Source organism: Stigmatopora nigra, chromosome 12, assembly GCF_051989575.1.
Source record: "Stigmatopora nigra isolate UIUO_SnigA chromosome 12, RoL_Snig_1.1, whole genome shotgun sequence".
NCBI classification, from domain to species: Eukaryota; Metazoa; Chordata; class Actinopteri; order Syngnathiformes; family Syngnathidae; genus Stigmatopora; species Stigmatopora nigra.
This window is the reverse complement of record NC_135519.1, coordinates 6,866,341-6,885,427: the sequence shown is the minus strand read 5'-3', so window position 1 is coordinate 6,885,427 and position 19,087 is coordinate 6,866,341. Positions and strand designations below refer to the sequence as shown.

The following is a 19,087-nucleotide window of genomic DNA, read 5'->3' as shown; positions in this document are numbered from 1 at the left end:
CGACACCCTCAAGTGGCAATGTGTATTTCATCTTGGACTAAATAAACACTTAACTCAGAGATGTCCATTCAAAATGGATTGTTTTTACATGTCCTGCAAAAGGCTAGTAAAATGTTTAGGTTATGGGACAAGAGGTATGAAAAATGAATGAATACCTTTGCTTTGTTTCGAGCTTGGTAGCAGATTCATCATAATTGAAAAGGAAGGCCTAAAATAAAGGCCTAAAATTGAGCAACTTAAGACATTAGGATGGAAGCATTCGTTATTTTTTCTTACCTCACAAGGGTGCTGGAGCCTATCCCACCCAATAATGGGCATCCGTGGGAGACACCTTGAATTGGTGGCCAGCCAATCGCAGGGCATAAAGACACAGACAACCATTCACTAGGAGAAACTTAGTGCAAAACCAGCTTATCATGCATGCTTTTGGGGTGTGTGAAGAAACAAGAGTGCCCAGAGAAAACCAACAGAAGCCCAGTGAGACCATGCAAACACTGATTTAAAAAAAGATAGTGATTTATGCTTTGACATACATCAGTGTATTATATACACATACACGATTATTATCATGATTGCCAAAATCAAATTGACTTACTAAAAAAAACCTTCAAATTCATAATCCATGTCCTGTAATTGCTAGTTTGACATGATCATTTGTACAAAAAATGTTTTTTAAGAACTGTCAAGACCCTTGTGTGGAGGTCATCATGACGATTGACCACGCAGTTCTTCGCACAACTGCTGCAGTTCTGTAACGAGCCCCTCTAGAACTACGACACCCTCTCGCAGCTCAGCATGGATCTCACCCGAGGCCACGTCAGTGTGCATTTGCTGGAAGGCAAGAGAACATTCCAACAATTAGCAAATGAACGATAAAGCCAAGTATCCAGAAGATTATATCGACACTGTGGCCAATGTGTTTTTCATATGCAAGCTCTTAGCATTGCACAAATGCTAAATTGACAGACTGCACTTCCCCTACAGTCCTCTGGCGCCCTCCAGGGAGGGTGCTTCACACGTCTGCTATTCAAACGTAACACATTCCATTAACAGTATTCATAAGAATCCCAAAATTGATGGATCACTAGAGGGTGGCAACAAGATTATTAAATCTGATGTTGTTTATCATCCTTTATGTAATTTTACAGTAGATATCTAAAATCCACATGCTCAAGGACTTCATTTTTTTCCAATAGAACCAGAATTTATCAAACCTTGGCTTTGGTGACCAAGTTTTTCAGACTGAGACGTGTTGAGGAGAGCATCTGAAGAGCTTCTGCAGGATTGTTTTTCTTCTTACTGCAACTGATGGTTACTAGCAAAGGAAAAAAAGAGCTCATAAAGCCAACGGATGCTTTTGTTCTAGATAATGACACTTAGTCTGAACCTCAAGATTTTTTGAACGTTCCCGTGGGGAAATACGTCATGACTTAGTAGCTCGCACACGTGTGAAAGCCGACGCCACGTCTTTGTTGTTTTGATGACGGTTCACAGCAGTAATTCAGACATATCAAAACTAAACAGGCAGACACAATAAATCATGTTATGTCGAATTGTCTCCATCTCAAGGAGGAACTCATTAAATTATGGCCAGAAGGAAGGCAAGCGTACAAAATCACTATCTGCTATTTACGAGCAGACCATACAATACAGTCATAACAATACTATACACTTGGTTTGGCCAAATGCATTTACTTGAGTAAATAAAAAGAAAAATGAATCCATCTGTACATTAAGTTCAACTCCCTCAAATTCTGACGTGAAGGTTATCGCCGACGGATGGCGCCTAATGTTTCCGAGAAATAAGATCTCGGTTTAATCATTGAAAGCCCAACTGTGTCATGACATCATTGTATAGTATCATACATTGTGAGCATTTATCCAAATTCTGACATTTGGAGGTTATGGGTATGAAGAATGTGGGTCCATTTATGCACTCACCTTCGCCCATATTGATTGCCCTTTTGATCACATCCTTAAAAAGCTCCGGTTCCTTTTCCCAGCCCCTAGCTTGAAGCTCACAGCGAAAGGCCTTGGACAGGAATTGCAGTGCCTAATATAGAAAATAAGAAAAATCACCAGTATTAAGAAAAAAGAACCAAGAAGCTGACATCCTGATAACTTAAGTCAGAAATGTGAAGAAACCTGCATGCACCTTCTCATTTTCCTCTGTATTTTCACTGTGGCCATCCCCATAAAGTATAGCATACTGCTGCCATATTTCAGGGTCATTGCTATGACGAGAACTGATCCGCCCAATGAGTTCCCTCAATTTGGACTGCAAAGATGCTTTCTGCTCACCCTGGCTGTCTGTCAAGTCTTCAACAACAGCCCTAACTAGGATTCGAACAATCTGCAGGAGATAAATACAATGGAAATGTTGGATTAACTAATTGCAGAAAGGTGAAATGAAATGCTTTTCCTTTACCTGGATGTCGTTGTATTTGTCCCTCAGATCCATGAGGCGATGATAGGCCTTGATGGCTTCAGCAAAGGCACCAATGTCAACACAAACCACAATGAAGTTTTCCCAAATCTGCCAGTGTTCATAATTACACTTGAGAGCTTCCTGGAGGGTTCGAAAAGCTTTGTTTCTGGAACGCAGGTCAAGGAGAAGAAAAATATATAATGAAGAGCCATTATGCATCCTATTTCTTAGCAATGTGTTTGTGGTTTGAATGGTTTACATTACAGTTGTCAAACTTGGGAGCTCAGCAATTCATTTGTGTATGAAAATAAAATGTAAATATAATTTCAGTATATCTCCATCTTTTAACAAACCATAGTAGACAGCTATTCAAATGTTTGCATTTAATAACTTTAACCTTTTCAAAAGCAAGTGACTTTTGGGGCATTACAAAAACAACAACAACAACAGATTAGGAATTATTATATTAATTGAAATGATCCTGATTGTATTTATTATAAAATCTCTTACAAAATGAATGCTGCACATTTGTATTAATATATTTTTAATGGAACAAAATTAATTAAACTTCAACAAATAAAACCAGAAAAGGCCGTAAATGCTCATCTAATATGCCATTGAGGATGCGAGAGGTCCAGTGCATTTTAACTGGTTAAAAAAACAATTTTTTTTAGTCGACTGTAAGAATCTGCTATGAACAATTTAAATTACAACTAGGTGTTGATATCACTTACTTGTTTTTCAGGCGAATATATGCTGTAGAGAGGTTGTTCCATGCTTCTGCATTCTTTAAACACAATAAAAGTGAAAAGTAATCAGCAAAAAGAAGACATGCATAGGAGCTTTCTTATCCAAGGTGTGTGATGCATTCATATTTTTTTCACTATAATATTTGATGGACAGGGGCATCCAAATGGCAAATTGCTATAGTGATTTTGAAATTTGCTCTTCAGTAGTACATAGGACATAAATCAGTTGTTAAGCAAAGGCATTGAACAGGAAAAAAACAGCAATGTATTTCATAGGAATGTAACAATTTACAGCCTTTGTGAATTCCTATACCGATAGGATATAGGGCTCAAAAATATTTATAGTTGTTATTCAAATGGGATTACATTATTTTTCTAGAGTCTAGACATGAGAGTCGGCGTATGTGTGTTCGAGAGAGCGAGATATGAGGCACTGAAAGGAAATGTGTTGGAAGGAGCAAAAGATTTATGGGATTGTCATTTTTTTCCTTACTACTCCTGTCACGTTTCATCAGTATGTTTATCTTGGTACTCACATCTGGCTCCAGTCCCACACATCGTTGGAAAGCCTTGGCCGCTCCCTCGTAGCCCTCCAAGGCCAAGTAGGCACAACCCAGGGAAAACCATACACCAAGCTATACACAGACAGTAAATATTTGATATAGTCCTTGCATTAATAGATGATTTAACTTAGTATTAAAGTTTTTTTTTTTAAAGTCTGAATCAGATGTAAGTATTGTAAATGTTCGAAATCAATGGTTCTGAAAGTGTAGTTTGAGTAGTAATCGTACCTGCAAAGCATTGATTTTCAGGGACTGTTCGAAGCAATTAACACATTGCTGGAACTCCTTGTTTCGGAGATGTAGCAGGGCTTTGGACCGCATGGCTCTGGCACTCCGATGGCCTGATAGCTCCCAAGCTCGTTCGTAGTACTGATGGTCTCTTAAGATATCTCCTAGTAGGCAGTACAGACTTGGGGTCTCCTTCTTCTCCAACTCCCTGCGTACAATCTCTTCAGCCTGAACACACAAAAAACACTTGTTCTGGTCCAAATGAACTACCAAACTATTTGCTATACCAAGCTATTTGCTATACTTTACTTTAAAGTGTAAAATTACTTAAAATGTGAAGTTGGAGCTAATTGACCAAAATCCAGTTGACTTCAAATTTCAAGCTGTAACTTGTCTTTTCCCAGTTTTCCATTAAAATTCTGGTAAAATTGGTTGACTTCAAACAAGAAATCTACCAGTCGTTCCCAACCAATGTTACACCCTTGTTGACATTACCTTGCCGTGTTGCCCGAGTCGTTCGTAGCATATGGTAACATCTTCCCATAACTGCAGCTTTTCGTAAATGAGCAGAGCTGAACTGACGCAGGCAAGGTCAGCCAGAAGAGCCGCCAACTGTTTCTGTGAGAAAGAGCAACATTGAATTTTTAGTTTCCCACATACCCTAAAAATGCGTGCCAAGGGTCTCGTACACCAACGTCCATTTGGGTCATTCCGTACTGAATCAAACTGCCCCAAAAATAGATTTTTTTTTAAAGCCGATGTTCGAGAATATTTCATTTGTTTAACACGAATAAACGTCCAATCCACTTAAACTGGTAGGCTACCCACTTTAAAATGGATTTGGACGTCTAGTGCGGTCAGGGAGTTAAATAATATAATTTGGCATGAAAACAAGGCCTACTAACATTTGGTCCACCTTCAATCTCTATTAGCAATAAAGCAGGGCTTCTTTCTCCATCATAAGAAGCAAAAAAAATGCATCACATCGCCAGATGCAATCAAGAGCCTCGACCTACTTTCCAGTCCCCAGGCTGCAATATGGACTCTTCAATTCCAGCTTTATTGCCGTTATCAGTTATTATATGGTGCCTGGGTGAGTGCTACTCCCCAAAAAGCTCCGTCCCTCTCGCAGGCATTCCTCCTCCTTTAGCGTCTCAGACAAGTGAAAATTATGCCATTACGTCTATATCTTTTTTTTTTCCTAGGCATATTTTAGGCGCATTATGGGGTCTATTTTTCTTCATAACTTTTATGTAGCTTTGCGAGTCCCCAGATGTTGATATTCTTTTTATAGTTGTCCTGATGCAATCTTTTGGCTGATTTTTAAAAGGCAGTCAGAGTGAAAAACAGAAAGGTATATGTGGACTTATTCACATCTTAATTTTATGGCCTCAACTGTGTTTTGGTGTAATTAAAAATGTATCCTTTGTTTTAGTTTGGTACAGCAGGGTTGCAAAACCTTGTTGGCAAAATGCTCCCTCCTTACTGACCAGTATTAATTACAGAAATGCAATTTTAATTAGGCTCCAGAGCCACACATGCAGAGAGTTAATGCAAAGTGCCTTGCACAGACAAAATGTCATAGTCAAACATTCCCACTTTTGGTACAGAACACAAACAAATGAGTGAGTCAAATAAAACAAGAGAATACCACTCTTTGTTACCTGGACGATCCATCTGGTTGGAGCCTCGCAGCAGTAAAAGACCTTCAGACGCTCAATCAAGGGACACTTCTTGTCTTCAAAATAGTCTACTACAGCCTGACAGAGGAAAATTAAAAGGTCTTAAAAACGGGCATTTTTTCTTGCATCATTATCATTAATTATAAACAGTTGTCTCATATTTAGTATTCCTTTAAAAATGCATATGTCATAAAGATGTTATTCCTTCACATTTTTCAGTTTCTGAGCAACCATGGGTTGAAAAAAAATCTGTCACCTATTCTTTCCTGAAGGAAAACAAATATTTTCCAATCCTCCATTTTATGTGGTAGAATTAATTAATTAAAGTTGTGGTAACAAGTTAAATGGCGATCATACTACAGATTTGTTGACATGGAAATAAATTTTCCTTTCTAATCAAATGTGATAAATGAAATTTATCTATGCTTATACATGGCAAATATTTTACCTGAGTTTGCATCATGGCTCGCTCATTACACCGGGTCCGCCCTTTTTCCAGTTTAGTCCGGAGACAAAGTGCAGTCACTTCCACGGCCCAGAATTTGGGTTGAGACAGTAAACACTGCAGAAACACAAGATAGCCAAGCATATTTTCACTTTTAAAGCCTGTCATGACAAAAGGATGACTTTATGTTTCCCAGAATGCTTATCCATCACTGTTGAGCCACTTTCAAATTTGGCTATTGAAATTATTGAAAGTCAATGCTAGTCATCCCAGTTAAAATAGATTTTTTCCAAATAATTTTCTTTCTAGGTTGATGTGGATCCTGATTGAAAATATTTCTACCTTTTTTCTTTGAGGTGTTTGTTTTGGCATTGCCAATGCTTGTTGCTGAATAAAGACCGTACGCAACTTCTTAAACATTTCATGATGACAACTTGGACAAATCCTGTTTTTGGCAATGGACTCAAAATGTGTGTGATTCAGAATTTGGAGAATAATCAAACTGCAATAAGTCTCTTCTTTCAAACAACTTGGAAGAGACCGCATTTATCAAGAGTTACGAGTCTTTTATATTATGACAATGTTAGTTAACCCATAACAGACGAGAATGTTTAAAAAGAGGCATGGCGTTCTGGATGTGGAAAATAGCTCACCACATGCACGAGAAGCACTTCAAAAAAACTCTTTTGATTTGTGCTTTTCATATTTGGGACTTTCAGCTTTTTGTCATACAACTACATAAATAAATGACAACTTTTACACATCAAAAGTGACACGGGACACCCCAACTTTAGTAACAGTTATGAAAGTAGTCAGTCATTGGTGAAGACAGCCAGACATGTGACAACCATCTAACCAGCCTGCAGATTCCTGGATCTACATGTAGACTGAGAAGATGCCTGCTCACAGAGCCAGCAGTATTCCAATGCCATATGGTATCTTACAACCTATTGTATTTTGCCAACTAATGATGGCAGCAACCAACAACAAGAAAATATTTTTTTTAAATTTTTTTTAAACTTTCCATATCACTTTTTGGGGGTTTTTGGAGCGAGAATAACAAAAAATAATAATAAAAAGAAAAACTACAATTATCTAGCTCATCAGCAGACTTGGTTATTTAAATCCCCCATGTGAACAGTACTAATGTCCCATAACTATAATAATAAATGAAATCAAGTGTTAATATGAATTTTTTTTTTTGCTATAGGTAACGGTATGATTTGGCATCAAACAATTCCAGCTGGATCTATTAACCTCCAGAGACCTGCTGTTTTTCAATTTTAATTTCCTGTCCTGACAGGCAATCTTATCAGTCTGGACAGACTCAGGATCGTCAAGGAATAAGCCAAGTGAGCTATCGCATTACTCTATTGAGACGTCTCCAGATGAGCAGTCCGTCTCAAAGTCAAATCTGTTGAATTAAAGAGTCAGACTCGTCTGCCAAAGTTTATCAATTCCACAGCTTAGTTTTCAATGATGGAAGTCGAATTGCTTCCCCGACGCACAAGTGGCAAGCGGGATAATAACTTGAAGACATCAGGAACGCCTCATCACGCCAAGATGACCGTGCAATGACCGGAGTCTGATGACAACAAAGTATAGCTTTTGCAGCTGCTCTAAATCAAAAAGTCTCTATTCACACTTCGACCAAAATTAAAATAAAACCTCAAATTTACCCAATATATAATTTTTCATATTCTTTGTATATATCCGATAGATAACAACCACAATTATAAATTGTAATTGACTGAGAAGGACGAATCGTCAGAACCATTTAGACGTCTAGCAGCAAATAAGTCAAAAGACTGGCATAAAAAAAAAAAAGACTGAATATTTCCATAACCAAAATAAAAGAATATTTGATTTACGAATCTGTCCGGCTAACTAAATCAACTTGCCAAGTCTTGCCGATTACACGTTTGAAAGAAGGTCTTAGCCCCCCCGAGCGGCTGCCTGTCTTGTTATTGAACCAGTTCAAGTGAAAATTAAAGTTTTATGCAAGTCACTAGCAACTCGATGCTCTTCACTGCAAGGGCAATAAAATATTCAAGATTAAAATGCCAGTGAGAGCAATTTAGCAAACCAGCTGTATAAACATGTACTGGCCATTTTTGCAGTAGAGTCTACAGGGAGTTGCTATGAAAAAAGGCTGCTTGTCGCCTCTCAAACAGCATCAGTGAGACGACAGAGACATCCAAGGGGGGGACATAGTATAGTTTCCATTTTTTTAATCACTATTGCAAGTATTTTTGGGTATAAAGACCAACAACTTGCTAAAAGATTTGCCCAAAAAAGGCTTTGGAGTCCTATAGATGCACAGATTGATTGGTCAATTTTAAACATTTTGTGGGAACAGTGATTCTCGCTAGAAATTAGGGATAGGACACCTTTTAACAAATAATCCAGTTAATTAGAGGCCTTGTAATAAATCCGTCTTGATTCATCGCAATATTTGTCCAAATTAATAATTATAGTAGATGATAATCATCAGACAATACTTTGGAACAATGCAAGTAATTGCATTTCAATTCAAAACAATGGAAAAGTCATTAGAAAATGTAAAGATGCTGATTTAAAGTGCCATTGATGACTTTTTAACATTTCATCAGTGCAGCCATACTAACTACAATATGTCAAAATTGAGTTGAATGAGTGATTTGCACCCGTGCTGCTATGCTGGTGTAAATTATACATTGTTTTGAGAAGAAAAGTGCATGACAAAACGATATATCAAAGTAAATTCAAAACAGAAAAGTAGTACAGTGAATTGAGACCAATTTTTAATTGAGGCACAGGCACACCATTATAATCAAAACGCCCTGGGAGTAGTTTTCATAGTGCTTTTTGATGTAAAGATAATTAACCACTAATGTGGACTGCATCCAAGCCTGCCTCTCAACGATAATCTGATGAATGAAATCATTATTCATTTATTGGTCTTTCCAAAAAGAAAAAGGAGCCACGAAAGCCCAGTGAAAGCAGTAAAGTGTTATTTAGTTTATCTACTTTAATCATTCTGATTTGCAAATCGAGCTCCACAAATGGACAACAATGTTGTGTTGATAAAGATTGCAAAAAGAAAATCCATTCATCTACTTACTGATGTAAAGGCCTGAAGTTCTTCTTGCGTAAGTTTGTGGACCGGGTTGTTCTTTTGAAAATCTTTGCTGTAAAACAAAGGAAAAGCTCAATTCCAAAACAGTCCAAATATACCATACACAACAATTCATTTAGAATTCAACTTCAAAAAAGCTAAACACACTCACAACAGATCCCAATGGGAAATTAGCTTGCATATTTCCAATTTGTAAGCAGCGCTAACAATAGGTGACAGCCCTGATGCTCATCAATCCTCAAGCAATCTCCATTGACCTTCACCTGACTTTGCAATTTGCCTCACCAGCAGTAGATTAATTCAAACGATAAACCTAATAATCTAATATGTATGGCATGTAACGGCTTTTACTTGAAGTTGACATGATTTCAAGAGCTGTTGGTGCTTGAAGGTCATCTTGTTAAAGACTTACCAGACGCCCAAGACGACAGCTTGCTCTTCTGCAGTTAGTTCCGGCAGCGTGTACTGGTCCGGTTCTGCTAAATTAATCTTGTCTAACACTGTGTCATCCCCTAGATTGCAATCCTGAAAGTAAAAAAAACAACAACTAAATAAATCACGAATGGATAAAAAGGGGAAAAAAGGAGTTTCACTTAACCCAACTGACTGCCATTGACAACTAACCCATTTGAATTGGAAGGGCTAGTCTATTTTCCCCAGTAATGGCAGCCAATTAGCTAATAGCAATTATCATGTTATTAATCCAGCAGTATATCGATTGAATCATAAATCAATCTATGAAACGCAGTGTTACAAAGTGCTTTTTTTTGATGATGTCAATGAATAACAAGATATTTTTACTTCAACAAATAAAAGCAGGGCTAGTAAAAGACAAGTATTTTTCATACCTTGGGAAGTAAACCTGGTGGTGTTGGTGAGGGACTTGCAACCGAATGATCGCAATCCTGTTTTCTCTTGATTTCGACAATGAGCTGAGCCAAATACTTTTGTTGGAAATAAGTACGTTTTCCCAAGGCACCTTAATTGATAAAAAAAAAATATGAATACATAAATGTTTCAAATCATAAGTATACATTCAAAACAATTCAGACATTTTATAAGTTTTGTTTTACTTTACAGGCCTCTACAACGATCTCTTTTGTTATTGTTAATTTAATCAATTGGACTACTTTAAGGTTTTGGAGTATGAATTAATAAGAATGACAAAAGTCAACTGCAAATACATTTTCTTTGTTGTCAAAACAATGCACACCAGCTCAAAATCAGATATGCAAATCTAATCCATCATTATTTCTACAGAATTGTAAATCTCAAAGAATTGAGCTAGTTCTGATTGTTTGCCTCCTAAAACAAGAGAGAAATCCTACCAGTCATGTTGATATCAAGCTTTGAGAGCTCTTGGGCTTTCTTGATGTGTTCCTTGGCAGTGGGGTATTCGTAGTAGGTCAGACAACAGTAAACACACTCCAAGTGGAATTGGATTGCCAGGTTGCTCTGCTCAGAGAACACAGACTCGCATTTCAGAACTGTGGAGCAAGAAGACAAGACAATGTCTATATTGCAACATGAAAAATGCAGCAGGATTTTTTTATCCTTCAGAAATATTCCATTTTTGACAGCTTTATAGACTTCTCTAAATGTTGTGAGATCTCCTTTCAAGCCTTTACATGAAGAGTTGCATGAATAAACCAAGACAAAAAAAAGTGCCATCAGGAGGACACCCAAAAGACAGAACAGTGACAGCCATTAATGGACGTGATAGACATCTAATCATGTGCTTCTTTCCATATTTTTACTTTGAATTTACATAAGTTTGTCACCCATATGTGTCATTCCATTTGAGCTAATTTTCTTGGACTTTTGGCACTCTCAACGGCACAAAATGGCATTTCACAAAGTACAGCTCGATCCTGGATCTCAGCACATAACTCATCAACATCCGACAAAAATGTGGTTAGACTAACCATCTCCACAATGTTGAGTATTACTATATCTTGCTATTTATTTGAACAGCTTGAATTTTGGAGACTACAGCTGGATGTCTACTCCTCACCCACCATATTGTACTAATACAGACTGAGACATGTATACCTTTTTCCATGCTGACGAGAGACAAGTCAAGGAGCTGCTGAGAACACGCCTCCAGAATTTGCTGGTGAAGTTTGATGTAGCGCAGAGTCCACCAGGGGAGGAGCTTAAAAAATCAAAGACATGTATAAATGTAAGAGTATGAATTATGCATGTTTAGTTGTGCATAAGCGAAGGACTACCGGTGATAAATGATTATAAACAGATAATATCTAATGGTAACATCCATGCCCAACTCATGTTTAAAGAATTATTTTTGTGTAAAAAAAGTACTAAATAGGTACTATATATAAGATCAATTTTAAAAAAAACCTTTGCGAAAACGTTGGTAGCCAACATTAATATTATCATTTATTTGACTACCTACTTTGACTATCTTCTATCTTCCGTTGAAATACAACAGCTGTCATTGCGGCAAAACCAAAAACAATGATTACATGACCATCTTCCTGGGAAACTTACTAAGGCTTGCTTTCCATTTTAAATCATCCCATTTTAAATATTTCAAATGTATCACCCTTCCAGCACTGTACAAGCAGCTTTTTCCTCTTCGCTCGTATCATAAAAATGTTGCATAATGAGATTGATTTTCTCTCGTGACGGTGCATGTACTGTGTAAAACTGGTGAAGTGAGGCGCTCAAATCAAGAGGCTCCACTTGGTTATCGACCAGGCTTCAAAATAAAATTTATAAAAAGCTAAGGCAATCCCTTCTTAGGATCATTGGAACGTGATTATTTTAGTCAGTGTCAAGAATGGTCCACATCTTTTCAAAAACAAAACGTTGCAAAAACAATGCCCTGTGAACCAAAAGTACAAATCAGGGCACCAGAATGCAAACAACACAAAACACTACAACTGCAAGGGTTTCTTAAAAATAAATAAATAAAAGAGGGTGGGAAGTGAACATAAACAAACCATTGCTCTTAAATGTCTTTCCATTTTTCCAATTCGGAAAAATGTTATTCTTCGCAACGATTAAAGTATTCGCTACATCATTATTTGTGTAAAAGTTTTTTTTGTGACCTGGCAAAATCTGAAGTGTCTACTCTCATCTAAATTGTGGTGTTACACATTGGTTAATTAGTTTATTATAGTGTGGATTGTTTACCTGAAGATGTTCCATCTTGGAAGAGCATTTGGCAAGAATGACCCGCGCCAGGAGGAGGAGAAATGGGTTGGCCACCAGGCTGTACACAGACTCACCATCCAGGAGCAAGCAAGAGTGGATTGCTTCTGTCGTAGATTGAGGCTGGCAAAGAAAACAAGACTTAAATATTCTCTTTTGTTCTTCATTTTTACTTGATAAAATATACATAAAAAAAGAAAAACGATTTTTAAAAATAATATTTTTTAAAAACAACATTTTATTTTAATATGAAAAAGTACTTTTGGGAGACAGGCAAAATGCAGTGGCATTTTTGGAAGGAATAACAAATTATAAACAATGAGAGTATAGCAAACTCCATTGTGGCACATAAACTGTTACAGCCTTTTAAAAGCACTCGGATGTGTCTTGTTTATGTTTGTACCTCAGAGGGGAGCAGGGCCACAGGCAGAAGGTCAGAGAGATGGACAGAAAGTGGAGGACCGGTCCAGTTGCTTTGAACAAACATTTGTAGGCAAGAGACGGCAAGGACCATCACGACCAGTTCTCTGAAGCTGCAATGACAAAAGAGAAGCAAAGTGAAGCTTACTTTGTAGTGCTGAGTTTTAGGGGGGAAAAAAACTTTTGGGCAGCAGTTCCCCTTGATTTGACTTCAAAATGTGGGTACAAGTGACACGCTTTACTGCCTTTGTATTTGCCTCCTTCCGACAATGATCGAGGGTGATGGAGGAGTAGAAACGGAAGAAATCATTATGAGCAAAGGAGGAGGAGCAATATGTGTCACATTCATTTTATTCATGAGCCGTTTCCGAGCCAGCGTGAGGAAGAGATGTTAAGCTGTCCTTATTAAGAATTAATAATTCATGACTAAAGGAATAGAGACACTTAAGAAGAGCGAACAAACACTCTTGAGAACAGCTTGGAGTTATGCTCAACTACTTCCAGCCACCTCATCAAGTCATTATGGAGATTATCATTAGTCATCGGTTAGCAACATATACAAACCCGGGAGTTCATATACTGTGCAAGATATTTTTTGCAAGGCAAAAAAAATAGTCTCTCCCATTTATTTATTGGACGCTAAATTATTGAAACTCTTCATATGGGACGAATGGATGGTGGATCTGCGTAACAACGTTTCAAAAAGACAAATGCTTGCACTTCTCAAGCAAACAGACCAAAGAGCTTTTATGTGTTCAAAAGAACACGGCTATACTACATGCGTATATAGTGCAGCATAAAAAGAAGTAGTTGAGGTAGATTATATTACCATTTGCTTTGCTCTCCATCCGTGTCGCCAGTTAGGTATAACAGGATCCGTCTTTCTAGATAGGCTTCAATTTTCTCTCCTTGGTGACAGCTGCCATCTCCGGTAAGCAGAGCGAAGACCTTAGGGCTCCGTAGAACTGCCTCAAAGTCCCCATTCATCAAGGATTCCAACAATGAGCCAGCCTCTATAAAGGAAAAAAACATTTTCAGCATGACTTTGAATTCAGATGACTAACATTGATAGACGTCCAATCCATTTAAAGAAAGGGTGTCAGACTTGGGTTGGTTCGCGGGCCGCTTTAACGTCAACTTGATTTCAAGTGGTCCGGACCATTTTAGATATATTTAGATTTTTTTGTTTAATTATAAATTAATTAAAAGAGCTCAATTAAAATTCCCTGAATATTCCGTTTTTTTATAGATCTAAAACAATGTTTATTTTAGCTTTTTTTATATATTTTTTTTAGATTTTACAAAATGATTTTTTGACTAAAAACAGAAAAAAATATTTAAAAATTACAATTATCGATTTAAAAAGGGGGAAAATCAGGAAATGTAATATAAATCTATACTCTTCATTTTAATTTGATCCTAAAACAGAAAGTTGGCACTCATAATTTACTTTTCCGGGCCACACAAAATTATAAGGCGGGCCAGATTTGGCCCCTGGGCCACAACTTTGACACCTGTGATTTAAAGTGAACAAAAATTAATTCCTCGCCATTCTCCCTGTTGGAATAGTTACAGCTCCAAGTGATAAGCTCATTTCAATTCACGGCAGAAGGACAAAAGAGCCCCAAAATCGCCAATGGCATATTACCCAAGTATCGGATAGAGACTCGGAATCGTGACTCGGACCAGACTCCCCTGAAAAATATCCAACCGGGACATCCCCAGAATAAACATTTATACCTGTCAGTAGCAGCTAAATAGAGATGATTCAATGCTTGTGCATACTGATTACAATTTCTTCTTCACTTTGTGATTATGATAAAGTGCAGTAAAATACAGTTACAGTTTTGGATTTTCAAGGTAAAAAGTGAATTTCCTGCTCCAGTCAAATGTGTAACTTTGTATCTGAAGCATTCCTACTTGATTAATTGCACATCCAACTCCCTGGCTCTGGATGTCATAATAAATCAACCAGTACAACCTGTAAACTCTTTTACCATCAGGGCTATTCATCACACAGGCAGTATGGTGACGGTGGCAGAGAGCCTGCAATTGCCATATTTACAATTCCGATCTCAAGTGGCTCCAGTAGTGTTTCCTCAGAGAACATTTAGTTAGCAGAGAGAATAAGAATAAAACATACTCTTAGTTGTGAAGCTGCTCGTGTCTTGATGACAAAATGTATCAATTCAAGCAACAGAGATGAGCGTTGACAACAAGCAATGTGCGCATGATGCTTTTTTTTTTCTTTTTTAAATAAGATGTGTTAGTACGTTCAACTGAATAGAAATCCATATTTGCTTAGGCCCCATTTCACAGCAATAATTCAACATAACTTCTGAACTTTGGGGTTTTGAGTATTTTAACATGGAGATTGAACGGCCTTGTTGCGTCTCAAGTCCAAGATGAGTTCCATGGTTTTGGAGACGTTTAGCGCCAAGAGTGTCCAATATGCCTACAAGCATGTCTTTGGAATGTGGGATGAAACCGGAGAACCCGGAGATCACCCACGCAAGCCCGGGGGGGAACATGCAACCGCCAACCTGGATTTGAACCCCGGTCTCCCAATGCGAGGCTGATGTGCTAACCACAAATCCGCCTGAACGTCCGACAATAAAAACATTCACTTAAATTTAATTCAAGGTAAATTACTGTTTGGAAGCTCAACTCTAGTGGCAATCTCCAGTACTGCAGGAATTTCCAAACCATTTCCCTTACCCGAGGTTGCTCCTTGGTTTCTTCTTAACACCCCAAGTCATTTACACTATCTTTTAAGCACCCCCTTAGCTTTAATAAGGACCTGCAGCAACTGGTGTAGTAAAAGAGGAGGGAAGAGTTTTATTTCTCTGTAGATCTAATGAAACCCTGGGGCTGCTATGATAGCACTATCAAAAGCCTGGGAGAGAATGTGGCCAGGGAGGTGCTTTGGCTTTATGAGGGAGAAAATGAAAGCCTGAAGAATGGCCAAGTCTTTAATAACATTTCAGCGACTCTTCTTGTCTGCTGATGAAATGGCAGCAATTATGGAAAACAAGGCCGAGCTCCTCAAATTACTCTATAATTCATAACGATTCAGAGGGTGCACTGCATTTAATCAGCAATGGGGAGCAGAATTTGCAGCTGAATTACCTGCGAGGCAAAAAAGAAAATCCAAAAGGAACAATGGAAGAGCTATCTCTGTCGACACTTCAATCCAAGAGCCTTCATTAAAAAGCCAACGGCGCGGTCAACGTCTGCTGGATTTTTCCCCTCCATGAGTTAATATACGTGGGCAGGGTAACCTTGGTTTGTTCTGAGATCAGATCATATTCGGAGATATTTTGGAGGCTTGACCGGACTGACCGAATTCCAACTCAAGGAGAAAATAAATAGTACTTGTTATTCAAACACCAGTCAAAGTAAAGACAGACTAATGACTTATTACAATGTTTCCAATTGGTCATATTTTGACATTTTCTCACCAGTCTTTTCAGCCTCAATAAATTCCAGATGATTCTTTTTTGGCTAAGAGTATATTCAAACTCTGGAAAAAACGAACGCCGTTTTTTCCAGAAGCCCTTTCCTCTCTCGGGGTTTGGACAATTATGTTGGAGAATCTTCTTAACGAGTGTATCCAAAATGTGAAAATAGGGGTTAGATTGCAGGCTATAAAAATATTTCTCAAACTATAATGTATTGGAGTATAATTCTTTAAAATGTGGTACCTACTGGCTGCATCCAAATATGCAAAAGAAAGAATTTACAACCCGAAACATGGAATTGAATCCAAAGGAATCAATGAAAGCAACCGAATGTAAAACTGAGTAGTCTGAGGGAGTAGATTATTTTTTTTATGTTTTGCCAATACAACATCCATATTTTCAAAACAGTAAAACAGTGCAAAAACAATATATAAAGAGAAAATAACAAATCATAATTTGTTTGTTTTAAATTTAGCTCTGCAGATACCTCCTTGAGAAATCCTGTTTACAAACACAATGCTTAGTTTTTTTTCAATTGTTTCAGCATATTAAATCACCTTGCAAATTTGAGTTAAATGGTTAAAGTTATCAAGTTAGTGCAAAATTCATTTACCCCAAATTGAATCACCTTTTGTTATTTATAATTAAAAAACTATTCATAATAATCCCCTTTAATCAATATCGAGTTAATTTGAATACTAATATACAGACAAAAAGCCATTACAGAAATAAGTAAATATATACTAACTTAAGTTTTCTATAGATGGCATCTATTGGAGATTAAAATGGAGACAAAAATTAGTCCACCTTCTAATGACTAATAATACAGGTTTTTTTCGTCATAACAACAGCAGTCATGTTTGGATGACATCCCTACTTAATCATTGACGTCTTCTTGGAATATCTACAGTCGCAAACAATCTCACTTTTTACAGAGAAAATCTTAAAACATCTCCTGGAGGAAAACAAAAGGATTTCCATATGAAATAGTGCCATGATTATAAAGAGAAATAAAAGCTCAGCTTCAGCCTGAGCACCTCGAAGCGGAAAGTTGGTTATATTCTTCTTTGTAATGCCAGAATGAAAGAAAAACACAAGCTTGCTGAGAAATGGCAATCTGGAAACAATACTTTAGAGACGTGAGCTCATGATCTGCATGTCTACACAATGAAGACAGTGATTTAAGAGATGCTGCTCAGCCGTGACATTTATCACTATCAGAAAATAAATAAATAAAAATAATTTTAAAAAGAATGTCGTGAGTGAGGGACTTTGGAAATGATTAAAAAATTAGTGGATGATTTGGAATTTGTTGTGAAATCATTGTCTTTAATCAATTCTTGACTGAAACCAAAGAGATGCTGTTATTTGGGTCCCATTTTTTTTAATAATAAGATGAATTCAACTTGTTCTAGTCACGTCAACATAAAAAGTAGATGCCAACAAAGTCTTTAGCACAAATGCAGTCAATTTTAACAGTCAATTGCAAATAATAAATTATTTTATAAGATGACACAATGACAAAAACATGAACTGTTAAAAAAAAAGTACTTTTTCCTGTAATGTTAGAAATGTCACACACCACAAGGAAGAATATTCATAACAATTATGCAAATTGTGATTTGATAAATTGCATAGTACCAAGACACCAAAGGATGATCGATCCCAAACAGTATTTAAAACTAAATCTGGAACAATACTTGAATATACACTATTTTGTATGACATTTAAATATATAGCACTGGGAATTGTTTGATAATCGGAAACATTGGCATCACACACATGATCCATTCTCGATACATAATTTATGTCTTGCTATCATCGATTAGTCCTGATGAATATTGCCGAAATTATTCATTATTTAAAGTAGACGCGCACATTGTTCACGCCACTTTTGACTCACTGCCTGCAATTGACGCTATAGGCGTTCAATTTGCTTAAATCTGGCTTTGATTGCTCATCGTTTGATGCCATTCTCGAAAAAAATAATTGAATCAACTAAATTTTTAATTTAACAATTAACTTATTGGTTAATTAGTCTGTAGTAGTTGTCTAAAAGTGAGCGTCTCACCTGGGATGTTGTATTTGTCCTGTTTCCATGTTGTCACCTCGTCAGCTGTCAGAAAGCCTCGTAGGATGGCGATCTCCACATCGATTATCATCTTTAAAAGCTACGATCTTCTTACTTCAACAAGAGATCAAAGTGTTAATAGAAAAGACTCAGTTAAGCTGATAAAATAGATGGAAATGACTAGTATATTCCTTCATACCCATGTGGAGTAGACGCCTTCAGCGAGCAGCCATGACAGATTTGCTTTGCATTGTGGGAACGGACTGACTCACGTGCAGCCTTATAGTAAACCTCACCACTTCGCGGTTCTCTATTTGCCGAGTTGTATGCTGTATATTTCAGGTTTTTTTAAGTACATGTTGTGAAATAAGGTTGCCATAATTTATAACTTTGTTCTTTTCTTACATTAGAAGTAATTAGGTCCATGCTTTTTCATGCAAACTTACATAATAGTGCAGAAAGTCCTGTGCAATATGGAAAAAGCTATTACAATATAGTTTAATATTTGTTGTTGTTAAAGCAATATATGATTGGTGCTTTAAAATATACATAGATTTTTTCTTTTTATGCAGTCCAGTAACATTGATATTGCATTTCAATCCCCAAACCTAGATGGGATCTATCTTCCCTCCACATTGAACCTGTTGAGTGACTTTTAAGAGCATCCCTCCAGAGCTGAACAATTTTGCACCTTTCAGTGTACTCACATCTAATAAAATTTTCTTCATAATAAAAGTAATATGGT

At 37.1% G+C, this 19,087-nt stretch overlaps 1 protein-coding gene across 1 annotated transcript; it reads right to left on the bottom strand.

Moving 5' to 3' along the window:
• Positions 1-516: 516 nt before the first annotated feature.
• ttc27 (tetratricopeptide repeat domain 27) lies at positions 517-18,622 on the bottom strand. The gene is made up of 21 exons (XM_077730319.1): positions 18,542-18,622; positions 18,343-18,456; positions 13,640-13,823; positions 12,794-12,923; positions 12,373-12,513; positions 11,266-11,368; positions 10,542-10,700; positions 10,062-10,192; positions 9,626-9,738; positions 9,199-9,265; positions 6,099-6,212; positions 5,633-5,728; positions 4,464-4,586; positions 3,969-4,196; positions 3,714-3,812; positions 3,163-3,215; positions 2,429-2,594; positions 2,156-2,353; positions 1,942-2,053; positions 1,215-1,315; positions 517-831 (listed from the first exon to the last, which is right to left on the bottom strand). The coding sequence occupies exons 2-21, from the start codon at positions 18,431-18,433 to the stop codon at positions 706-708; spliced, it is 2,535 nt and encodes an 844-aa protein (XP_077586445.1). The 5' UTR covers positions 18,434-18,456; positions 18,542-18,622; the 3' UTR covers positions 517-705.
• Positions 18,623-19,087: the final 465 nt, after the last annotated feature.

Coding starts and splice junctions, on each gene's coding strand:
- ttc27 (XM_077730319.1), bottom strand. CDS start 18,433: ATGATAATCGATGTGGAGATCGCCATCCTACGAGGCTTTCTGACAGCT. Junction 13,824..18,342: donor GGACAAATACAACATCCCAG/GTGAGACGCTCA, acceptor TTTCCTTTATAG/AGGCTGGCTCATTGTTGGAA. Junction 3,216..3,713: donor GTGTGGGACTGGAGCCAGAT/GTGAGTACCAAG, acceptor TTGTGTTTAAAG/AATGCAGAAGCATGGAACAA.